The sequence below is a fragment of the Peromyscus maniculatus genome, chromosome 4 (assembly GCF_049852395.1).
Source record: "Peromyscus maniculatus bairdii isolate BWxNUB_F1_BW_parent chromosome 4, HU_Pman_BW_mat_3.1, whole genome shotgun sequence".
NCBI classification, from domain to species: domain Eukaryota; kingdom Metazoa; phylum Chordata; class Mammalia; order Rodentia; family Cricetidae; genus Peromyscus; species Peromyscus maniculatus.
Genome location: NC_134855.1, coordinates 70,922,448 through 70,946,848, shown reverse-complemented (window position 1 = coordinate 70,946,848; position 24,401 = coordinate 70,922,448). Strand labels below are relative to the sequence as shown.

The 24,401-nt window shown below is 45.7% G+C and overlaps 1 protein-coding gene across 8 annotated transcripts; it reads left to right on the top strand.

The window, feature by feature from the left end:
* Positions 1-41: 41 nt before the first annotated feature.
* On the top strand, positions 42-23,950 carry Accs (1-aminocyclopropane-1-carboxylate synthase homolog (inactive)). 8 transcript variants are annotated; one of them, XM_042275767.2, is made up of 16 exons: positions 42-223; positions 944-1,038; positions 1,791-2,081; positions 12,621-12,680; positions 14,231-14,301; positions 15,314-15,383; positions 15,702-15,768; positions 17,539-17,636; positions 18,139-18,216; positions 19,390-19,490; positions 20,275-20,364; positions 21,045-21,090; positions 21,179-21,320; positions 23,033-23,175; positions 23,285-23,438; positions 23,540-23,950. In XM_042275767.2, exons 3-16 carry the CDS (start codon positions 1,791-1,793, stop codon positions 23,635-23,637), a joined length of 1,509 nt encoding a protein of 502 aa, XP_042131701.1. In that variant the 5' UTR covers positions 42-223; positions 944-1,038; the 3' UTR covers positions 23,638-23,950. The 8 variants fall into 8 exon arrangements, with proteins under 8 accessions (XP_042131701.1, XP_042131703.1, XP_042131700.1 ...); XM_042275769.2 differs by having other exon boundaries at positions 42-227; XM_076570122.1 differs by lacking the exon at positions 42-223 and adding an exon at positions 236-634.
* Positions 23,951-24,401: the final 451 nt, after the last annotated feature.

The following is a 24,401-nucleotide window of genomic DNA, read 5'->3' as shown; positions in this document are numbered from 1 at the left end:
ATCTCCACCCCTCAGTCCGGACCTCTTCTTCCATTTCAGACTTTAGTTTCTGGCTGGCAGGGAAGTGTTGAAGCCCAGAGCTTCCACGTCTGCACTCTGGAGGGAGGGCGCAGGCTCCTTCCTCTTTATCCCCTCCTGGTCGCTAGGGGGCAGGCTGACCCAGCGTCCCGGAAGTCCGGCCCAGAGGATATCACGCGCGAAACCCCGAAACCAGACGCCCAAAGTAGGTGCGATTCCCCACGCTGTGCACCAAAGGGGCGGCTTGGTTGCCCTGTGCTCTTGAACTCTACTGCTCTTGGGTCTGGAGTCCTGAGTGCAGTCACACAGGCTCCGCGGGCCAGGAAAACCCCGGGCGGGCCCTGCAGACCACTCCGTCTTGGTTGCGAGCACTGGGCTGGCTAGATCGCTAGGCTGGATTGAGCCCGGCTTCCACCCATACTGTCTTGTGCTCCTGCTGGGTTCTGGCTGCGCCCATCCAAGCCCGGGCACTCGGCAGTGCTCTTCCTCCGACCTGGGCTTTCGTGGAGCAGAATGTGTGTTTCTCCGAAGTCCCGCCACCTTGGGGAGGCCCCTGAGATTTACAAAGCAAAACAAAACTTCGGGACAGTTTCTGGGTTCCCATCCCTTCTACCAAGTAAGACTTATACCTTAAGACAGGAAAATTAGAGAGCAATTGTGATAGGGTGACTCATATTTTAGACATTTGGCCACCAGCCACAATTTGGTATGAGTGCTTTATCGCCCTTAGATCCCCGTTTTATCACCCTTTGGGGTGGGTGTTGGTTCAACCACAGCACAGGTGAGACATGAATGAGAAATGCTTAGGAAGCTTCTATGTTGTTGGCAGCTAGGAGACCCTCCTCTGAGGCCCTTGCTTCCTTTGAGAGTGGAGCTGGGATCCTGAGTGCCTGCACTTGTGACCCCTAATCTCCCGTCCCCCTAGTTCCCACCACCAGCTCCAGATCACCTGTCACACAAGAGGTCCAGGACCGTGGCAGTGATCTGCTTGGGAAATAAGCCTGATGTTTTGAAATTGAGGTGAGCAAGATCCTTGAGGTGGAAAAGATAGTTGGTGACCCTGGAGGCTACAGAATGAGAAATAGACGCAGAAATAGAGCAAGCTAAAGCTGCAGTAGATTAAAGTTACTTGTACGTAGCAAGCACGGTACGATATTCATAGGTCCTCCACAGATTTGTTGACGTGTTTAACTTGATAGGGACAAGGGGGATGAGCACACAAACTTGCAAGAAGAGGGAGATATCTGTGCGGAGATAACCTTAGTTACAGCTACTAGGGAGGCTGAGAAAGGAGGATCACTTGAGCCCAAGAGTTCAAGGCCAGTGTTGGGCAACCTGTGGGGGCGGGAGGGGGGCGGGGGGAGGGGGGAGGAAGGCTGGGCAACCATCACTAGCTGTCAAGTGTCCAGTCATTAAAATGCTTTTCTTGCCTTGTATTCATGAGGGTCTGAATTTTATCTCCAGAACCCACATTAAAAATAACCAGATGTGCACCCTCATAATTTCAGAGCTGGGGAGATGGAGACAGGCAGGTCTCTGGGCCTTACTGGCTAGCCAGTTTAATCTAATATGTAAATACCAGGTCCTAGGAAGAGACTCTGTCTCAAAAAACACAGTGAACAGCTCCCAGAAAGATACCAGGGTTGTTCTTGAGCCTACATGTAGACAGACAGACAGACAGACACACACACACACACACACACACTCAAATACACACAAATGAAGGATGAGCAGAAGCCTTTCAGCGGGCTTATGCATTTGTGTCTTGGCAGATGTTCACTCTTCCTCAGGGGGAAGCCACAGCACCTACTGCATGTTCAGGCTCAACCTCTTCTCAGGACATGGAGAATGGCTATGGTGATGTTCTGCAAGGAGAATGCCTCAGAAAGCCAGACTGCAAGCAGCCCAAACTCTATGGAGTGGGTGACCCCGTGGCCATGTTCTCCTCTGACAGCTCCTGCCTGTCCTCTAGAGGAAGAGTCATCAAATGGTTCTGGGACTCAGCTGAGGAGGGCTACAGAACCTACCACATGGATGAGTATGATGAGGACAAGAACCCCAATGTGAGTGAAGACCCCTCCCAACTGGGACCCAAGAGCAAGCTAACTGCAGGGCAGCCAGCAGCCAGCTTGCTCTTGTCAGGTTGGAGTTATGATCCTCTGGCTCCAAGAGGGCTGGTAATGTCAGCTTCTGTAGACAGTTCATGTCTGAGATGGGCTAGTAATGTCTGCTCTGTAGATAGGTCATCTCTGAGATGGGCTAGTAATGTCTGCTCTGTAGAAGAGTCAACATGAAATGAAACCAGAAGTGTGAAATTGACAGTGCTTGTCATATTGATAAATACTTGATAAATTGATAAAAACTTGATAAATGCAGCTGCTATTATTATTATCATATGCCAAGATTATCATAACCTATTATACATAATAACCCTTATTAATAGTTTTGATCTGTTGGACATCCACCAGGTATCAGCAACCATTCTAGGTACTGGTGTCATAGCAGTGAGCAAAACTCAAATATTGCCCTATGTATTTATATTTTAGTTGAGACCGACAGATCAAAAATACATATAACATTTACTGGTAGGTACTGCAGAGAAAATGAAAACAGGGTGAGGCGGACAGAGGAGGATGGTCAGCTGGGAAATATTGCTGTTTGACATAGGATGTCATAGAAGGCTACTTTAATCAGGTGTCATTAGAACAGAGCCTTGAAAAAAAGTGAGAGAGGTTGTATTGCTGTAACAAATCACCCCAAATCTCAGCAGCTTACATAGCAAACATTTCCCAGTTGCTGCAGCTCAGACTCCTGGTGGGCATCTTTGGATCAGGGTTTCTGACACAGTACCCTGAAGTTGGTGCTGTGATCTCATCCGAAAGCTTGACTGGGTGGTGGGACTTGGACAGGTGAGAGGCTTCTTCTCCAGACTCACTCCCGTTCCTCCTTATGGATACCTATTCCTTTCACACGGACTTTCCCTCAGGACTGCCTCAGATATGGCAGCTGGCTCCCTCCAGGGAAGATGACTCAGGACAGAATGAGAGACTGTAAATACCCAAGATAGAAGCCACCCACTTTTATGACCTAACCTTACAAGTGACACCCCATCATTTTTGCATGTTCCTTTGAACGGGAGCACTTGGCAGATCAGTCTCTATGCAGGGTGCCCTGGTAGAGGCTACCCACCACCAGGAGCCATGCAGCTGAGAGAATAGGTAGTACAAAGGCCCCAGGCCGGAACTACGCTGGATCAGATCAAGGTTCAGCAAGGAAGCCAGTGGGTTATGGTAAAGCCAGACTGGTGGGTGATGGGGTCAGAAAGGCTATGGGTATTGTAGGGCCTCATGGGACATGGCGAACGTTCTTTCTGTATCCAGAGTTGAGTAGGAAATGTTCAGAAGACAGTATGCATGATGTAATTTCAGTTATTAAAGACACCTGGGACTTCCATATGAAGACCCGATGACAGGTGAGGGAGTGGACAGGAGAGGAGGTGGGGAGCTCTGGCAGTGATCTGGACAGGAACCACGGTGACTTACACTAGGACCTCAGCAGTGGGGCTTGGCAAGGCTGAATGTGCTGTAACTGGAGAGCTGTTGGGATTTGGAGATGGGTTGGCTGTGTCTGGGGGAAACAGCTTCCTCCCCAGGGGTGGTGAGCATTGCCTCTTATGTGTCTAACTCTCAGCTCATTCAAGTTTAATTGTTTTTTCTCTCCTGCCTCCTTCACTCCTGACATAAGGCAGGAGCAGGAGTTGGTGCCCCTTATTAGGATTAACACCTTATGGGGTGGCAATCAGACAATGTGTCCTGTTAGCTGGGTCTCCTAGGGAATAATTTATACTGACCTAGGGGGTCCACTGAACACACCACCTTTGTTTCTGGTCCTAGCAGAGTGTAATTTATGGTCTGCAGGTTTTTTTTTTTTTTTTCATTCTATAAATGTTTCTGGAGAGACATAGTGGTGTCTTGGGCACGAATTTGCCTTCAGGAGCTAGCTATCAGCAGAGAGCTATGCCCCAATCTCTGTGGTGTGGGACCGAAGTTGAGTGGTTTTCTCAGGGCAGGGGAGAGGTGGATAGAGATGTGGGACTCCAAGAAGCAAAGAGGGCTTCCAGGTGGGGCTTGTGGGGAGGCTTCTGGCCAGAGGTGGTGTTTAGACTGTGGTGATATTTTATTTGTACTGAAATGTTATTTTAATTTTATGTTAATAAATAAAGTTGCCCTGGGGTCAGAGCTATTAGAGCCATAGTAAGAGCGTGGTGGTTAGAAGAGCTAGGTAGATTTCTGTGTGTTCAGGGATACAGCCAGTATTGGAGACATACGCCTTTAAGACCTGGAGGGCGGTACTTACAGGCAGTGATGAGGCAGTCATGTGGTTGGGTTTACAACCAATGAGAAGGCAGAACAGAAAGATTATTTAAACAGGGACACAGGAAGTACCTCTCTCTCTCGGGGAAGCTAGGAGTACTGCAGGAGGTAAGATTTTATCTCTGAGCTCTGACCTCTCGGCTTTTCTCTTTTACCTTGGCTCTGTGTTTCTTATTTTAATAATACGATTGGTTACATCTACATCTGGCGCCCAACGTGACAAGAATCCATTAAAAACTGCTTGGGGCCGGCTCCCTAGCCCGAGCAGCCGGCTCCCTAGCCGGAGCAGCCAGCTCCCTAGCCCCTGCCCAAGGTCTGCTTGGCCTCAGGCCGGACTGTGAGCTGCTTGCTTAAAGCCAGTGCTACAAACAGCTCAGGCCTGCCCTGCTAAACAGGGCCCCTGCCTGTAAAGCCAAGCCTTGACTCAGCTCAAGAGGGAACAAGTGGCTGGCTTTAAGCTTTAGCCGGCTACCCCTTCGCTTTCACTTTCACTTTCACTTTTGCTTTCTCTCTGTCTCTCTGTTTCTCTCTCTCTCTCTCTCTCTCTCTCTCTCTCTCTCTCTCTGGATTTACACCTAGGACTCTAGGTGGCTGTTTTGAAATTCGCTCGGATTTCTACTGTTCTACGCAGATTTGGTAAGTCATAAAGGAAACTATTTAAAAGACAAATTTTTTCCACATTTAAAAAAATGGGTTTCCTCTGTACATTGGAAGAAAATTGGGTTTTGTTTGAAATTTTAGGCAGTCTGACAATGGAACAACTATATGAAAAGATGAGTATTATGGGAATTATGCAGTTTATCACCATGCTTATTCTCATTTTACTATTTAAAAAGATAGTCGATTTAAGTGCCAGGATAACAGCTTTAGAAAAACCTGTTAATTTTAACAGTGAAGTTGGTTCAAGTTTGGATCATAAGGTTACAGAAAGAAAGCCTGTTTTCACACAGTCATCCTTAATTTATCCTGTAACCGTACAGCAGATGCCTGATCAAATGGCTACACAAAATATCTGGGCTCCAATTGAACTGATGGATTTTAAAAGGTTTAAGGAGCCAATAGTATCTTATGGCATGCATTCCCCATATGTAAAGCAAATGTTAAACTCTTGGTCAACATATAATAGGATTATACCACAGGACTGGCGGGACCTTGCACAAGCTGTTCTGGAACCCAGCCAGAGAATTCAATTTCTAACGTGGTTTAAGGATGAAGCTAGAAACGTAGAAACACAATGGAGGGATAAAGGAATACAAGTTTGTCAGGATCAGCTTATTGGAGAAGGCCAATATGCTTCAATACAAACACAATGTTTATATGATGTTCAAACCGTAATTTTATGTCGAATGGCAGCCTTGAATGCATGGGACAGAGTTGATGAACCAGGAAAAAAACCTGAGTCATTCACAAAGGTTATGCAAGGCCCAAAAGAATCTTTCACAGATTTTTTAGAAAGACTGGCTTCAGCAGTAAACAGAATGGTCTCAGGATCAGAAGCTAGTAAGGCAATAATTGAAGCTTTGGCATTTGAGAATGCGAATGCAGCATGCAAAAGAATAATCAGGCCGTTAAGGGCAAGATCTGCACCTTTGGAAGATTGGATTAGAGAAACAATTAATGTTGAGGTTGATGAGCATGATACGTGGGTAGGAGAAGTAATTTCAAAAGGTTTGAGGAGTGTTAGATGTTTTGGGTGTGGAAAGCAAGGACATTTTAAAAGGGACTGTAAACAGGTCATTCCTAGAAGCAATGTTTCTTCAAGGAACAATGGCAACAGAATGCCCCTTCCTTCTGGAGTATGCAGAAGGTGTGGTAAGGGAAAACACTGGACCAATGAATGTAGATCAACAAAGGACAGACAGGGTAATCCTTTGCCTCAGTTTTCGGGAAACTCCCGGAGGGGCCTCATGCAGGCCCCCATAGCAAAACCAGTTCAAACCTTTCCTGCAGCTGTAGAGGAAATCCCTGCTCTGAGCGATTAAATAACCAAATGACTATTGGAATAAATCATGCTGGTCAGGATGATGAAAAAGAGAGAATAGAAAATTCAGGAGAAAACATAAAGAAAATTTTTTGGCAAACTTCTATTAATGAACAGAGACCAAAATTAACAATAAAAATAAATGGTGTTTTGTTGTCTGGTCTGGTAGACACAGGTGCGGACATTACCATAATTGCACCAGAATTTTGGCATCCAGCTTGGCCTCTTCAAGAGGTAAACGTTCAACTGTTAGGAATTGGGACATTATCTGGAGTGAAACAGAGTGCAAGATGGCTGGAATGTATAGGTCCAGAAGGACAGAGAGGAAAATTAAAACCATATGTCGCTAACATAGCTATGAACCTGTGGGGTCGAGACTTGTTGCAACAATGGAATACTCAGATTAAAATCCCTCCAATCTCAGAAACAAATCATAAACTAGCACATGTTTCTGAGAGAAATATTAGAAGGCATTATTTTGAGTGGTCACCGGCCATCCATATTATACAAGAACAGGGCACAACAACTGATAATCTTCCAAAAATACCAACAGCTCTACCTTTAAAATGGTTAACAGACAAGCCTGTATGGGTTCAGCAATGGCCTTTAACAACAGAGAAACTCCAGGTTTTAGAAGAGCTGGTAGAAGAACAGTTAAATGCTCAGCATATTGAACAGTCAACCAGCCCTTGGAATTCTCCTGTATTTGTTATTAAAAAGAAATCTGGTAAATGGAGAATGGTAACAGACCTTAGAGCAATTAACAAAATAATTCAGCCGATGGGCTCTCTACAATCTGGAATTCCTTTGCCTACTCTGTTACCAAAAGGATGGCCTCTCATAGTTATTGATTTAAAAGACTGTTTCTTTTCAATACCCTTACAAGAAAAAGACAAAGAAAGATTTGCTTTCACAGTGCCTACTTATAATAATTCTCAACTGGTTAAAAGATTTCAATGGAGGGTCCTCCCACAGGGAATGTTAAATAGCCCAACTCTGTGCCAATATTTTGTACAACAGCCATTGGAAGTGATACGTAAAAAATTTCCTAAATCTATAATTTATCATTATATGGATGATATTTTACTAGCTGACTCAAATGCAGATACTTTAGAAAGAATGTTTGAAGAAGTAAAGAAAATTTTGCCTTGCTGGGGATTACAAATTGCTCCTGAAAAAATACAAAGAGGAGATTCTATTAATTATTTAGGATATAAAATAGAGCTACAAAAAATTAGACCCCAAAAGGTGCAAATTAGGAGAGATAGACTACAGACTCTTAATGACTTTCAAAGATTATTTGGAGATATTTCTCATCTACGAACTATTGTTGGGGTAAAAAATGATGAACTGACTAATTTGTTCAAAACCTTAGAAGGTGACAAGGACTTAAATAGTCCAAGAGAATTATCACCTGAAGCTGAGAAAGAATTGGCCTTGGTAGAAAAGAAAGTACATGAAGGGCACGTGGATCGTATTGATCCAAAGCTGGATTGCATTTTGGTTATTTTACCTTCTAGGCATTCCCCTACTGGAATATTAATGCAGAGGGAAGATATTATATTGGAATGGATATTTTTACCAAATAAACCAAATAAAAAATTAAAAACTTATGGGGAAAAAATCTCTGACTTGATTTGGAAAGGAAAATTGAGACTTCGTCAATTAGCAGGAATAGACCCAGCAGAAATTGTCGTACCTTTAACTAAGGAGGACATTGAAAAATTATGGACAGAAAGTGAACCTTGGCAAAGAGCTTGCAGTAATTTTTTGGGAGAAATTAACAGCAAATATCCCAAAAGCAACAGAATTGATTTTATAAAGAGAGCTGATTGGATCTTGCCTCGAATTGTACGGCAAAAACCCATATCTGGAGTTTGTACATTTTATACAGATGCCAACAAACAAGGAAAGGCAGGTTACAAATCAGAAAATTTAAGTAAAGTGGTACAAAGTCCTTATAATTCAGTGCAAAAATCAGAATTGTATGCTATTCTGTTGGTATTAATGGATTTTTCAGAACCTCTCAACATAGTAACTGACTCTCAGTATGCTGAAAGAGTGGTGTTACATATTGAGACTGCAGAATTTATCCCTGATGCTTCAGAATTAACTTCACTATTTATTCAATTACAAGATACAATCAGGAAAAGGAGTCATCCTTTATATATAACTCACATCCGATCTCATACTGGTTTGCCAGGCCCTCTAGCACAAGGCAATGATGAGATTGATAAATTATTGATAGGAAATGTGCTGGAGGCCTCAGACTTTCATAAAAAACATCACGTCAATAGTAAAGGTTTAAAAAAGGATTTTTCCATAACCTGGCAACAAGCCAAAGAAATAGTAAAGAAATGTCCTACTTGTTCTTTCTATAATCAAACGCCATTACCAGCAGGATGTAACCCAAAGGGTACTCAGAGGAATGAAATCTGGCAGATGGACGTGTTTCACTTTGCAGAATTTGGAAAACTGAAATATGTACACCACACCATTGATACTTATTCAGGATTTTAATGGGCAACTGCTTTGAGTTCTGAAAAAGCTGATTCTGTAATCACTCATTTGCTAGAAGTTATGGCCATCATGGGTATACCTGCACAAATCAAAACTGACAATGCTCCATCATATGTCTCTGTTAAAATGAAACAGTTTTTTGCTTATTACAATATAAAGCATATTACAGGTATACCACATAATCCTACAGGTCAAGCAGTTATAGAAAGGTCAAACAGAACTCTAAAGGATATGCTAAATAAACAGAAAGGAGTAACAAAAACCCCCAGAAATAGACTGCATAATGCTCTATTAACTTTGAATTTTCTGAATGCCAATGAGAAAAGAACAACAGCTGCAGAGAGACATTGGGTAATAGAAAAAACTACAGAATTAAATCAGCCTATATACTTTAAGGATGTGCTGACCTCAGAATGGAAGCCAGGGTATGTATTACGTTGGGGACGAGGTTTTGCTTTTGTTTCTATAGGAGAAGATAAGCTGTGGGTACCATCAAAATTGATAAAGGTTCGATTTGAACAAGAGAAACCTCTTAATTAGAGGAGGTGATAGTTCATCAACCAGCATGAACATCCAATTTAAACTAACTTGTACCTATAACACATGTCTTTTCATTTAATCAGATAATAACTTGCCAAAAAGGAACATCCCCAAAAATTAGTCTTGGGGGAAGGTTTTTGTTTTTGTCTTTTAGGAGAATGAAGGTTAAGGAATCTGAAGGACACAAGACAAATGAGACAACTGAAGAAAAGGGACAAATCATCTATCCCAGGAAACAGAGTATATGGGAGTATATGGCATATGGGTATATATTATCTAAAAAATTTTATGTCTTCTTAAATGTTTGTTTCTGCTTTTCTCTAAAGATTTAACACTATTGGTTTTCTAATAGTCCCAGTTCAATTAAAATTTAAAGCTGACTTTGGAGTTGGAGAATGGCTCTCTCCTTCTTTAAACTCAAGCATGTTGTTAAAAGGAAAATGCAAACTCCCTGTATCATGCCAGAAAGAGCCATTTTCTGCTATGGGACAGAACAAAAGCCAAATTAATTAAGGGACTATTCTATTACTAATCTCAACTCTTTGATTCTATTCTGATTCTTTAAACTTTTCTTAAAGTATAAATTTTATATCAAAATTTACAAGATTGATATATATATATATTTTAAATTTTGTTAAGATATGAATGGTCATATAGAGTACTAACTAATTCTAGAAAAAAAAAGGCTTCAATTAGCTGCATATATATGTCTTTGTGTTCGAGTCTCTTATCAGTTTTCTGCAGGAAATCATGGCCAGGCCTAACATCAACTGAAATCTCCAGGAAGAAGATGGGGCCCCACAACAACAAACACAACAACAACAATTCCACGTGGACAATAATAATATCACTGAACTGACAAACATCATCTATAGATCAGCTTTGAACTACAAGGTGCTCAGAGCAATTTTGAGATGACTAGCTGAGATGATCCAGTCTCAAAGACTACTTGAATAAGGACTTGAGATAAACCCTGAACTTTGGCTTTATACATAGACTGGATAATAATAAAGGATATAGTTATCTTTCCTAGAATTTGACAATTAACCTAAAAAATTTTCTTTCAGGATAAAGATAACTTCGCCCATACCCAGCAGGAAGCAATTTTAAGAATATGACACCCACATTGCCAAAGAAGTGGTGTGGGGCGGGTGGTTTTTTGGTTCTTTTAATGGGTTTTGGGTCTGGGATAATTTTCATTATTTAAGGGGGTAGGTTACAAGTTGTCAAGGGTTAGGAAAAAGGCTAAGCAAAGGAGATTAGATTTAAGGTTCTTGTTTTTTTTTAAAAAAAAAAAAAAAGAAAGAAAGAAAAGAAAAGAAAAAGACAATTACTAGTTTTAAATACTTTACATTATTACCAACTATTAGGATATAAAGAAATGAAAGTTAGTAGTTAGACATTACAATAGAAATTGTAGTCATATTAGATATGTTTTAAAAATTGAGCAGATGTATTTTAGACAGGTCATCTTCAAACCCTTCAGAAATCTACCGAATATGGCATTTAAAATGTTTTAATAACTTAGAAATTTTTCTTTTTTGAGACATGTCGGCTCCTGGCAGTACCAATCTACTTCAGAGAAAATATGGGCATTGAAGAAACTGCATATGGAGTTAATTTTCATTGTGGCAAAAGTTAGCCACTGGACAACAAAGTATCCTCGTATCAACAGGACAAAATGGACAGACAGAACACGAAACAAAGGACTACCGATTCCTGCCAAAACAAGTGTGGTTATGGCTTTATCAGACGGCATCTTCTGAGGCCAGGACAATATGGCACCATCCCTGAAGTGGCCTTCACAATCTAGAAAAGGTACAGTGCCCTTTTCTTTGAAGGCAGCTGAACAGGCAGTGGGCCGATGGCTTCTGTTGTGCAATGGAACAGCAACTGAAAGCTCACGCCTCTCAATAGTAGACTGGCATTTAATAGAGGGATGTGGAGAAGGGCATGCTTAGATGAAGCCATATATACACCGTCAAGAAGAATGGACAGCTGAATTCAAAAACCATCAACAATTTCCAGAATTTAAAATCCTGAATCATGACATGACACTAGTGGAATTCAGGTGTTTCTGGTACATGGACTGCTCTCACCCAAATGGAGGTTGAACTGTTGACCTTGTGTACAACCTACTTCACAAATGAGTCTGTCAGATACCATAAGCCTATAGGCTGAAGATGATGCCCCAACACTGTGGAGAAACCTCAGGTGACTGTCCAGGCAGCTGGCTGTTTCTGTCAACTCACAAAATTTTTGGAAGTTGCTTTTGTGCACTTCCTGTTTTTATTTTTGTTAGCTAATATTATTTCCTTCTTGGGTCTCTGAGGGAGTTGAAGATTAGTTAGTTATAGTTGAAGATTAATTAGGATAGAAAGTGAATTAGATACATTTTGGACTTACTAAAATAGGATAGATAAGGGAATTATTTTCTCTGATTTGTCAAATACAAATGGACTAGACATCGTTTAGGTATTTGTTACTTGTATATATTGTATATAGTTATTGTACTTTTGTATATAGTTTTTCTTTTGTTAGTTATAACCTTTTGCCTTTTTTCTTTTTATTAAAATAGAAAAGGGGAAATGTGGTGATATTTTATTTGTACTGAAATGTTATTTTAATTTTATGTTAATAAATAAAGTTGCCCTGGGGTCAGAGCTATTAGAGCCATAGTAAGAGCGTGGTGGTTAGAAGAGCTAGGTAGATTTCTGTGTGTTCAGGGATACAGCCAGTATTGGAGACATACGCCTTTAAGACCTGGAGGGCGGTACTTACAGGCAGTGATGAGGCAGTCATGTGGTTGGGTTTACAACCAATGAGAAGGCAGAACAGAAAGATTATTTAAACAGGGACACAGGAAGTACCTCTCTCTCTCTCGGGGAAGCTAGGAGTACTGCAGGAGGTAAGATTTTATCTCTGAGCTCTGACCTCTCGGCTTTTCTCTTTTACCTTGGCTCTGTGTTTCTTATTTTAATAATACGATTGGAAATGTGTTTCTTATTTTAATAATACGATTGGAAATGGGGGATGGGGTTTTGGAGCCCTGTGAGGACCCAGTTTGAGCAAAGACAAGGAGGCTGGTGGAAGGGTGGGTGGTGCCCACTTTGCTGTCTGTGGGTTCCCCAGGCTCTTTGCGGACATTCCTTTCTCATACTCACCCTGCCTCTACACTTTGTGTGCAGGGCATCATCAACCTGGGCACCAGTGAGAACAAACTCTGCTTCGACCTTCTGTCCAGGCGGGTGAGTGCTGGGGCTGCCGGGCCAGGGGCTTCTGGAATCCTTTGCCACAGTAGCTTGCTGCACGCCTCGGTGGCCCTGATGTAAGAGTGGGGAGACATGGATTCCAGGTCTGCCTTGGGAACAACTCCACTCTCTTCTCCTCTTCTCCCCTTCCCTCCCCTCCCCTCTCCTCCCCTCCTTCTCCTCCCCTCCCCTGTCTGCCGACAGAACTATACCCATCTCTAGTCTTTTGCTCTTCACTGGAGATTGAACCTAGCACTTACCCAGTCCAGGCAAGTTAAACCACACCCTCTACCGTCTTAACATTTTATTTTAAGTCAAGGTCTAAGTTTCTGAAGCTGATCTTGAACTTACTCCGCCAGGCAGGCCTTGGATTTGCAGTCCCCCCACCTTAACCTCCGTGTAGCTGGGGTCACAGGCCCGTACCAACGGGTTTAGCTTCCATGGCTGTTTCTAATCCAGTTTGTAAAATTCCTTCAGATGCCATCAGATTTCTTTTTGAAATATATTTTATGTGTATGGGTGTTTTGCTTTCATATGTCTGTGCCCCAGGTACATCCCTGGCACCTGCTGAGGCCAGAAGAGGGAGTCTGATAACCTGGAACTGTAGTTACAGATGGTTGTGAGCCGTCATGTAGGTGCTGGGAATTGCACCCAGTACCCAAGAATCTGAGGCAGGAGGAGTGCTGTGAGTCTGAGTCCATCTTGGGCTGCATAGTAAGCATCAGGAGAGCCAGGGCTACACAGCAAGAGCATGTCTCAAGTCTCCAAAAGTAAAGATAACTAAAACTGGCTTCAGTAATATTTCATTTACCTACTATATCTAAAATATGACCATTTCAGCTGGTAATAAGTGTACAGTTATTGATATTTATTAATACTTGTTCTTACAAAGTCATTACAGTTCAGACTAGCAACCTAGTAAGTGCTAAGTAGCCACAGATACCCGTGGCTTCCATGTTGAACCTGCTCTAAGGGGCGGCAGGAGGGAGGGAAATGGCTGGGCCCTGGCATAGATGATTCCAATTGTTCTGGTCCCTCTGCCCGAGGACACTATGTTATTGGCTCTCTTTGACCTTATAGCCATGATGCTCTAGTGTCACTAATCCAGTACCTGCCGAGACAAGGGAGGGTCTAAAATTTGCCACCATACACAAAGGGTGAGATTGAGTGGAACCTGCAGAAGACAGTGTCCCGAGTCCCCTCTCTAAAGTTGGAGCCAAGGCCAAGCTGACATCACCCAGCTCTGGAGCCTCCTCTGACGTCTGGGGAAGCTGAGCAGTGTGCCTTCCCAGCTCTGCTCTGCACCCCCCCCACCCCACCCCCCACACCCGATTCTGTTGTATAGAGAGCTAGAGTCAAGAGTTCTGGGTATGGCTTTAGCTCTGCCATTTGCTAGCCTTGCCTTCACTTTGTGAGCCTTGGTTTGCTGATCTGTGAAATGGGCTGTCCTGCACTCCTGCCACATTCCCTGAGAAGGCCCTGGTGCCATGTGGACGCAGGTGGCAGTGCTGGCCCTTAGCCTTGCTCTGTTCCCTTCGTGCCCCCAGCTGACACAGAATGACATGCTTCATGTGGAGCCGTCTCTGCTGCAGTACCCCGACTGGAGGGGGCATCTGTTGTAAGTAGTTGCCACAGGCTGGTGGGTCTCAACATGTTGACCCCAGGGAGGTCTGGTAGTGGCTGGGCACATTTCTGGTTCGTGTAACTGGGAGAAGGGTCTACAGTCCAGGGATGTGCTGTTAACCCTACAAAGCACAGGGAGGCCTCTCAACAAAGAATTCTTCTGTCCACGTTATCAGTAGAGGCAGAGTGAGGGAGCTGGTGGTAAGCTGAGAAAATAGTTGTAGAGACCTGGTGACCAGGGGCTGTCCGGTCAGCCCCAAATCCATCACCGGAGTTCCCGGCTTGGTTCCCATGACCCTTAGTCTGAAGTGAGGGAGGAGACTGTCCTTGCTTTTCCAGCAGCTTTAGCGATGACAGGTGAGTGTCTAGGGAGCTGGCTGGGACTCCCTCCCAGTGGTAAGATGGGGCAGGGAATGAAAGGCTGCCATATACTGATGATTTGCAGGTCAGGCATTGTTCTTAGGGACAGGACCTGACCCAAGGTGTATTCCAAAGCTCATATTCTTAGAAAATGGTCATCAGTATGGTGAGCTTGGGGCAGGCCATGGAGCTTGGGCATAGACTCTGCCATTTACCAGCAAGTGTTTTAATTCCCTTAAACCTCAACTTCTTTGTAAAATGGAAACAATAGTAAGAGTAGTTACCATGGAACATTCTCCAAATAACATCTGAAGCTCAGTAAGAACTGTGGTAACAGTTCCTATTATGATAATGTTTTTTATTATCGTTTTCACCAGCTAGATCTATATAGCGTTAGTTTTTATCTGTTTCCTGACTGGGGGTGGGTGGGTAGGGCTGGGTGTCCTAGAACCACACAGGGTGAATGCTTTGCGGTCAGATGGGGGAGGGTGTGCCAGAGTGGAGACAAATGCCCGCCTATTCACCTCCTGGGAGGGGAGGATGGAGCAGTGGCAGCTAGCCACCTGTGGGTTCCCAGAGGGGCTCCAGAGTGGACTGGGCCGAGAATCCTCGGACAAGTGTCGCACATTGTTGGTCTGTTCTTCTAGCCTCCGGGAAGAAGTGGCAAGGTTCTTGTCTTTCTACTGTAAGAGCCCGGCACCCCTCAAACCAGAGAACGTGAGTCACCCCTTCCTTAGGGGTGAGGGTTGGGGGGACGCTTGGGGTCTGCCTTTCACTTAGTTTTGCCTCCCAACCCCACTGTCCTGTAGCCCTCTTGACCGCCTCACCTTTGAGAGAGGCCCTCAGAGTGACCAGTTCTGTCTCTTGTTCACTTGATCAAGAGCAGGGTCCCCAGAAATAAGTTTGGCTGGAAGCCAAGGGAGACCTTCGTCAGGATGGATTCCCCAGGACACTGGGGAGAGGCGTGGCCCTTCCCCTGGTCCTTGCTCTTCTCTGTCCCCTGACAGAGTCACCCTTGTCTCTTGTCACCCCTAGGTGGTAGTTCTGAATGGCTGTGCCTCTCTCTTTTCTGCTCTGGCCACAGTGCTGTGTGAGGCAGGAGGTAAGTGAACCCCAGGCCTACTCCGTCAGCTTTGAACCAAGGCTATGATTGGCTGTGACCTCAGTTGCCTAGCAGCAGAGCTGCATCAGGATGCCTTCAGCTATAGTAGAGCATAGGAGATTGCAGGAGCCTTCAGTGAGTGGCTTGACCAGACATCCGAGGCAGCAGTTCTCAGGGAGGTTTCTATGGGATCAGGGTCCTCCTGCTCTCTCTGAGTTTCTCAGTTTTTTCTTCTTGTTCACCAGGTCATTGTCACAGTCTTCTGTGACACTGTGTCTTATAGCAAGAAGACCAAGACAGTTACAACAAGCTGGCCTCTTCTCTCAGACAGGGCATCAAGGGTTCTCTTTTCCAAAAGGATCCCAGTGAGACCCTTTTTACCGGATAGAAATTACTTGTAAACCTAAAGGAGTCTCTGGCAAAGGTGCTTAAGGGATCCATTGTCAACTTAAACTAGACTGCTTCACGCCATGGCTGGGGAAGGCCTGACTTGGACATATTGCCGGTCCTCTTACAAACAAACAAACAAACAAACAAACAAACCAACAAACAAACCAAATAAACAAGTTTCTCTTAGCAAGGAAGGAGATTGAATGACTATTGAGGAGACAGCCTGCTCTAAGAGGCAATGTGTCAAGAGCTGGTTGTAGCCAGGGGTGAGTTGTTGTAAGGAACATGAGAGCTCATTTGAGCCTAACTAACAGGTTAATGCTGGTCACATGCAGTCACCACATACAGCTTTCCAGGCTAGGTCGTGTGGCTTTACACAACACCTCTATGGAATGGATTCTTTGACTAGACCCTTTCACAGGTGAGAAGACTGAGGCCTAGAGGTTAAGTAACTTTTCAAAGTCACAGGAACAGAAGCAGTCACCAGGACTTAAGCCCTAAAGGAAGATTTGCTGTGAGAATATGATAGACAATTTCTTATCCATTCTGGAACAGTCAAATACAGGGACCCTATAAGCTCCACTATCCTGGTCTATAAAGTATGGCTGACGATAGTGCTTACTTCAGAGCATGGTGGTGAACCTGTTTAGCACAGGCTGAGGGAGTCAGTAAGTATTAGCAGAGGCCCCAACTCACAGGGACTTTCAGCTTACAATGGTGTGAAAACTATGCAAACTCAATAGAAACTCTATTTCGGTTTCTCTCTCTTTATTTTCAAATAAATCTTTATACTAGTTTTTACTTTATTATTTTATGTGTATGGGTGTTTTTGCCTGGATGTGTCTTTGTGTGTGCCTGGTGCCTGTGGAGGTTAGATCCCCTGGAAATGGAGTTGCAGCCACTTGTGAGCCATCCTGTGGGTGCTGGGAATCGAACCCAGGTTCTCTGGAGTTTGAATTGTGACAGGTTCTCTAGCTAGTGCTGTGTGATGTGCTGTTTTCTTGCAATGCTGGGCAGTGGCAGTGAGCTCCCCCACTCCACCTGCAGGCGACCATGAGATCTTGAGTCAATGCCAGTACTCTGCCCTGTTCCAAATTCCTAAGCTAGAATATTTAGGAGGTTAGGTGGATCAAATGCATTTTTTATAGTTTTAACTTATAGTGGATTTATCTGTATGTAACTCCATTTTAAGTGAGCATCTATATTAGAAAGTCTGACCTTAGGGGGTTCAAGCTTTAAGGTATGGGGAGTTGAGAGGAGCAAGAATATGCTCCAGATATTCCCCAGGGATGATAGAAGCTTAGAAAGGCAGTGGGGCTCATATTGGGTGTCTGGGGTATCCAAGCCAGAGGCCAATGGATTGCCTACTCCTTCCCCTAGAGGCTCTCTTGATCCCCACCCCTTATTATGGAGCCATTACCCAGCATGTCTATCTCTATGGCAACGTCCGACTGGCCTATGTCTACCTGGACAGCAAGGTAAGAGTGCCTGCATTCCAGTTCTTGCATTGGGTATCCCTGTAGGCAAGGGTTTACTGGGTCTGAATTTGTGGGTGGACCTGAAGGAAGCCTATGTAAGGGCTTCTGTGAAATGGAAGTGGAGCCTTCTGTTGTCACATGGATTCCTCTGCCTGGGTTCCCTGGAAGCTCCAAGCTCAGGCTCTAAGATTCCTGGGTCCATAGAGAAGCCAAGAACTAGTCCCAGAAATGAGAGGGCTGCAAGGGGGAAGCTTAGGCCTTGGAAGTCGTGAGAGCCAATCAGAGAAGCCTTGCTGCCTCTGCCAGAAATCTGAGTGATGAGGGATGTCCCTGAGGTAAAGTGGGGGGGCAGATGGCAGGAAGGGGAAGTGGCCCCTCTCATTTTCCAAAGGCTGTACCCAGGAGACTGGAGATGATAGATGAGGAAAGACCCAAGAGTTCAAGTTTGGGGTGGGGATGGGGCACTGAATTTGGTTCCTGCCTTTGATGGGTCTCTTCCCAGGTAACTGGACTGAACACACGTCCCTTCCAGCTCACAGTGGAGAAGCTGGAGATGGCCTTGCAAGGAGTTAATTCTGAGGTCTGGGGATTCAGTTAAATCCAGGGCTGGGAGTGGGTGGATCTCAACAGGGGCTGGACCCTTCATCTCTTGGGAGTTGGGCTTGTAACTTTGATAGGGATATATGGGGAGGGGTTATAGAACCACCCTTGCGGGGGCAGTCAGGCAAAATCCAGTGTCTATGGAGGATCTTCCCATTAGAAAATGACCCTGAAACCACAGTGTACAGGGAACCAGGAAGTTTCATTAACAACTTTCCCCTCACAAGAAAGGGTAATAGGTGGCAGGATATGATCAAAGCACTATACATATATGTGCCTGAAAATGTCAAGAATGAAACCCATTATTGTTTTCAATGAATGTAGTTACTGTTCTATTGCTGTGAAAAGACACCATGACCAAGGTAAAAGAAAGCATTTAATTGGGGGTTTGCTTGCAATTTTAGAGAGTTAGTCCATGATCATCATGGCAGCAAGCAGACAGGCAGGGCACTGTAGCAGTAGCTCAGAGCTTTACGGCCTGATCTGTAGGCAGCAGGCAGAGAGACACTGGGCTTTTGAAGCCTCAAAGCCTGCCCCAAGTGATATGCCTCTTCCAACAAGGCCACACCTCTCCTATCCTTCCCAAACAGTTCCACTAAAGACCAAGCATTCAAACATATGAGCCTATGGGGGCTATTCTAATTCAAACCACCACATTATGCTAATTAAAAAGAGCACTCCCCCATCCCAGTCCCTTTGTTTCTGCTTCAGGGTCAAATGTGGATCATGAGAGTCTATAGTACGGTGAGGGGTGATCCTGCTCTTTTTGAGGGACTCCCTAATAAAGGCAGAGACCCAAGTTCCTGTGCCCGCTTTCCACCCATTTTCAGCAGCTGTGCACTTCACACAGATGTTTACCTTTGTCATTCAAGCTGTCAATTGCTCACTGTGGGAACTGTGAAAGTTCTGGACTTTCCCACCTAGAGTTCTTTTGACACAAGCAGCCTCTCTGCCAGCAGCTGGGCACGTTTCCCTGTTTCGTTGGCACGATACAGCAGACATAACTCTAGTCCCAGTCATTTGCTTCTTGCTGGGTCATGAGCGTGTCCCTGCCATGCTTCCCTGTGAGCCAGCCAGCTTTCAGTCTCATCCAGTGGGACTGTGAGGCTCTGGGGTCAGGAGGACACTGTAACACCCCCATGGATGGTTTCAGGGTGTCAAGGTCAAAGGCCTCATCCTCATCAACCCCCAGAACCCTCTGGGTGACATCTACTCCCCTGAAGAGCTACAGGAGTTCCTGGGATTCGCCATGAGGTGAGCTATGCCTACCCCCACAAAGTGGGCAGACAGGGCTCTGATGTGAGCCTTGGGGCACGTCAGCCTTCTTAGCCCACTGTGGGCTACTACCTGCTTTGGTGTTTCTCTGTCTTCTTAAAACACCAGCTATAATACTCTAGGGCCAGGCACCATGCTGAACATTATATGTTTACCTGTGTTCATGTGCGTGTGTGAATATGGAGGACAGAGGTCATTCCTTAGATGCCTTCTAATTGTTTCTGAGGGTTTCACTGGTCAAATATGCTAGGCTGTCTGGTCAGTGAACCCCCGGGATCCACTCCTCTTCACTCCCCCAGCACCTGGATTGCAAGTACATGTCACCGGACCTGCCTTTTTGGTGGGTTCTGGGCGTCAGACTTGGGTCTTGTTTGCAAGGCAGCCCTTTACTGACTGAGGCATCTTCCCAGGTGAGCACTTCCTGTGCTGCGTCTGTGGTCCTCATCACAACATCCCCATGAACATGGACACTGTCATCATCCCTGCTTAACAGAGCCTCAGAGTGGTCCAATCAGGAGTGGGAACAGATATGAATCTGGGTCCATTTGTCTCCAGCCCACCATGGAGGACCCCAAAGAGTCCTCTACTTTATGGGTGCAGCTTCCTGTTTGTAAAAATATAGTCCAAAGCGGGGTGTTCTTGGGACAAGCTGGTTTCCTAGTGCCCTGGGCTAGTCTGAGGCCCTCTGTGTTTCTGACATACTGATACTCAACACTGGGTAACATATTTTGGCTCCCTCTTTCCCACCACCTACCCACTGCAGGCACCAGCTGCATGTGATCATGGATGAAGTTTACATGCTGTCCGTGTTTGAAGAATCTCTTGGGTACCGCAGTGTCCTGAGCCTGGAAAGGTGAGGCTCCCAGTGTACCAGATTCTACCAGCCCCTTGGGCTGTCCCACATTTTCCTAGCCTCTTTCTGGGTCAGCTGACAGGGCATGGCCTGCTTCAGGGCAGTTCCACTGATATTTATTTGATCTCACTGGTCCTCAGGCCAGGAAGGACTAGGTAGATCAGGGGTCTTCAAATTATTCTATGGCATTCCCAAGAGCTCCAAGGAGGGCCTTGGCATTATGTGAAGAAGCATTGGGTCTATGGGAAATTGGACTCTTGATATTTTCCTTCATCCTCAGAGTAGCTCCAGTTTCAACCATCCGTCAGTCCTTCTGTCTGTGCATCCATCTATCCATCCATCCCTCTACCCATCCATTCATCTATCCCCTGACCCACTCATCCCTCCATCCCTCCATCCACCCATTCATCTGTTTATCTATCCACCCACCTATCCAGCCATGTATCTATATTTCTACATAGGAAAAGGTCTCAGCAGCTAGAGACACAGCCAGTAATTTCCATGATAGTGGCAAGAAGCACTAAGATGGAGGTGGCCGAGGAGCTACGAGGGGTTCTGTTTTGCCCTGATTTCCTGGCTGGTCAGAAAAGCCTTTTGAGGAAGTGGTGCCAATATCCATTCCCAAGTCTGTGATCCCCTGCCTCTGGGTTGCTTATGTCTCCACATTCTCCTCTCTGTAGGCTGCCTGACCCCCAGAGGACACATGTGATGTGGGCCACTAGCAAGGTGAGTTCCTGGCTAGCCTGGGTGGGAGGGCGTGGAGTCAATTTCTTCTGTGTGGGCTGGCTATGGCCTATCATGTGGCTTCTTGTAGGACTTCGGGATGTCTGGACTCCGCTTTGGCATACTGTACACAGAAAACCAGCATGTGGCTACTGCCGTGGCCTCCCTCTGTCGCTACCATGGCCTCAGTGGCCTGGTCCAACACCAGATGGCACAGCTGCTCCGGGACCATGGTGACTGTCTGGGGCTAGGGACTTGAAAGAGGAGTGGGGTTGTAATGTGCGTGGGACGTGTTGGGGCTCACGGGTGCCTCTCCTTTGGAGGAACTTAGGTGACATCTGACAGTGTCATCTCTGGGTTCAGACTGTAACCAGTCCCTTGTGTGCTTCATATGTAGCACATTTCTTCACCTCCTCATCTGTAGAATGGGGTGATCATGGTGCTGGTTTTGCAGGCTGAGTATGACCTATAATTTGATTAGAACAATACATGGCATAAAGTAGGCTCTTGGCTAATGTGAGCTCACCAGCCAGGGGCAGTGTTATGCATCTGTCCTTCTAGCGACTTGAGAGGCCGAAGCAGGAGGATCCTTCTAGGTCAGGAGTTCCAGGCTGGCCTGGACAACATAACAAGATCCCACCTTCAAAAATGAACTTTTATTAGCTTTGAGCACAAAGATCAGAAGTTACGGAGGAAATGTCGATATCATGGAGAGCTCTCTGCCTCCAGGAATCGCATCTGTTCCTGCCTCAGATAGCAGAAGTTCAGATAGCAAAGCTGTTTTGTATTTGTTGCTGTTCGTTGAGCCTTTCAGATAGATTCTCTTTGGGTCCATCTCATTTCCCTCCCTAGGGTCCTAGGAAGAATTCCTATGCAGTTCCCCTTTGTTTTACAGGTGAGGAAAAGGAGGACCAGATACTAAACATCCAGTCTACTAGCCTAAAAAGTTTTAGAACCAGCAATGTCAGATGATGCTAAGGGAGGTGGGACAGCGGGATACTTGCTCTTACATCACTGGTGGGGACAGAAGATGACTCAGCCACAGTGAAAAGCCATTCTGCTGTTTCCTCTAAACATACCTATCAAATGACTCAGCGACCACAGGCCCCAGTGTGGAACCCTGATGGTCACACACAAGCCTCTGTGTGAATGCTGATAGCTGGGTTGTTTTTTTTTGTTTTTTTAACAATCACCCACATCTGCAAACAGTACACCTCTACAGATGAGTTGACACAAATATGTCCCATCCACACTGTGGAATACTGATATAATAAAAACCCATGGCGATGTGGATTTCTCCCAAAGACACTGTGCTATTAAGAGAAGCTAGGGTCAAGAGATTTCATGCCCTATGAGGCTGGTTTTGGTGACATTTGGGAATGAACCAAGCCGTCATGATGTATAACATATCAGTCACGAGGAAGAGGGTGTATAAATCTAAATAGCATGAGGATAGTCTTTGGGGTCACTCAGAACCCTGATTTTGGTGGTGCTTTCATAAGTGTATGGACCTGTGATAATCCAGAGAGCTGTGCACCCCTCAGAAGAGGTCAGTGAATCTATGAGGTCCAGAGAGGTGAAGTTGCTGAGGTCTGCCTTTTCCTGTCTTGCCAGATGCCCCCCACTGGGATCAGGACCTTGGTCTGTGTGGTTCTAGGTATCACTTTATAACTGCAGACACCTTTGGCTTGGCTCACATCCTGAGGGACTTTGTACTCTGGGCTCCTGAATGTGGTCCAGGACCTGGCGTCCTCAGGGCTGTGTACCTGGATCAAGGGCTCTTTGTGTGGAGCACAGAGCTCCCAGCCCCGCTGAACCTGTGATCAGTAAGCCAGTTATAGGAAGGGCTCCCAAGATGTTGACTGCCATGCCCTTTTGTCTTCTAGCATTTAGATTAGTGCCATGGCCCGTGGGAGTTTTATATTCTTGCTTCCCTTCCATTTAGACTGGATCAGCCAGGTATACCTGCCAGAAAACCACGCCCGACTCAAGGCTGCCCATACCTATGTCTCAGAGGAGCTCAGAACCCTGGGGATCCCCTTCGTGAGTCGTGGGGCAGGCTTCTTCATCTGGGTTGACTTGAGAAAGGTAAATAGGGTGGAGGTATGGGAACAGGGCAATGTCAAGCCCCTACCTGGCAGGTGAAGGCGCTGGAGGGTCTCCTGCATTCTGAGCTACTTCCCCCCACCCACTCCAGTACCTTCGCAAAGGCACATTTGAGGAGGAGGTGTTGCTCTGGCGCCAGTTTTTGGATAACAAGGTGCTGCTGTCCTCTGGGAAGGCCTTTGAGTGCAAAGAACCCGGCTGGTTCCGGCTGGTCTTCTCAGACAAGGAGAACCGGCTCCGCCTGGGTAAGCAGTCTCCTCCCCTCCCCTCCCCACAGCATCCTTTCGGGGACCCCTGCTTCTGACCTCAACAGCCCCGGTGCTGACCACTCCTCACTTCTTCTCAGGGATGCAAAGGATGCGGCAGGTGCTTGAAAGGCAATCTCAAGTGGTAGAAGATACCTCTCCCTGTCACACTCAAGAGCCAAGCACCCAGCCCCTATGAGCAGGCCATTGCCTCATGAGTAGCCACTGTCCTCATGACCTGGACATGGAGGGCCGCGGAGCACTGAGTGTGGATGTGCCATTTGTCTGTAGGATTTTGTCACTTGGCTTTGGCCTTGAAGAACTGTTTCCTGCCCTCCCTGCTGGCGGTTTAAACTGATGTTGATTCTGGGCTGTTGCTGTCCCCTATTCAGTGGGATTGGGACCAGCGAGATACCCGTGCTGTGAATAGTGTACAGGATGGGAAGTCGTGACTGCTTCTCACCACAGCTCCTCCCTAGGACACAAGAGTAAACAAGCAACTGTTCATTCTTTGTGATGGTGCCTTCCTGCCTTTCTTGTTGCCAGGGAAACAAGCCAGAGGAAAAGCACACACACACACACACACACACACACACACACACACACAAAGTGATAACATTCCAAGGTGCATGGAATGAATTCTGTTTGTTCAGGTCTTAGGAGCTCAGGACAGGCCTCAGCTTGGCCTGTGAGCAGAACCCCATGGTGGGAGTTAGGAGGGTCTCCTCAATGGAGCTGAAATGCCCCCTCAAGTTCTGGGACCCACCTCCTCTTGCCTAGGAAGGAGGTGCCTTCACTGTTGTTCCCAAAGCTGTTGCCTAGCAATGGCTGGGGAGTGGGGAAGGATTAGAGGCTGGATTTCAGAACCAAGGCTGTCTGCGGACCAGGCAGAAATTGGTCTTTCTGGGCTAAGAAAGGCTATGAAGGGGCCCGGCTGCTCCAGCTTGAGAGGTGCTTTGGTAA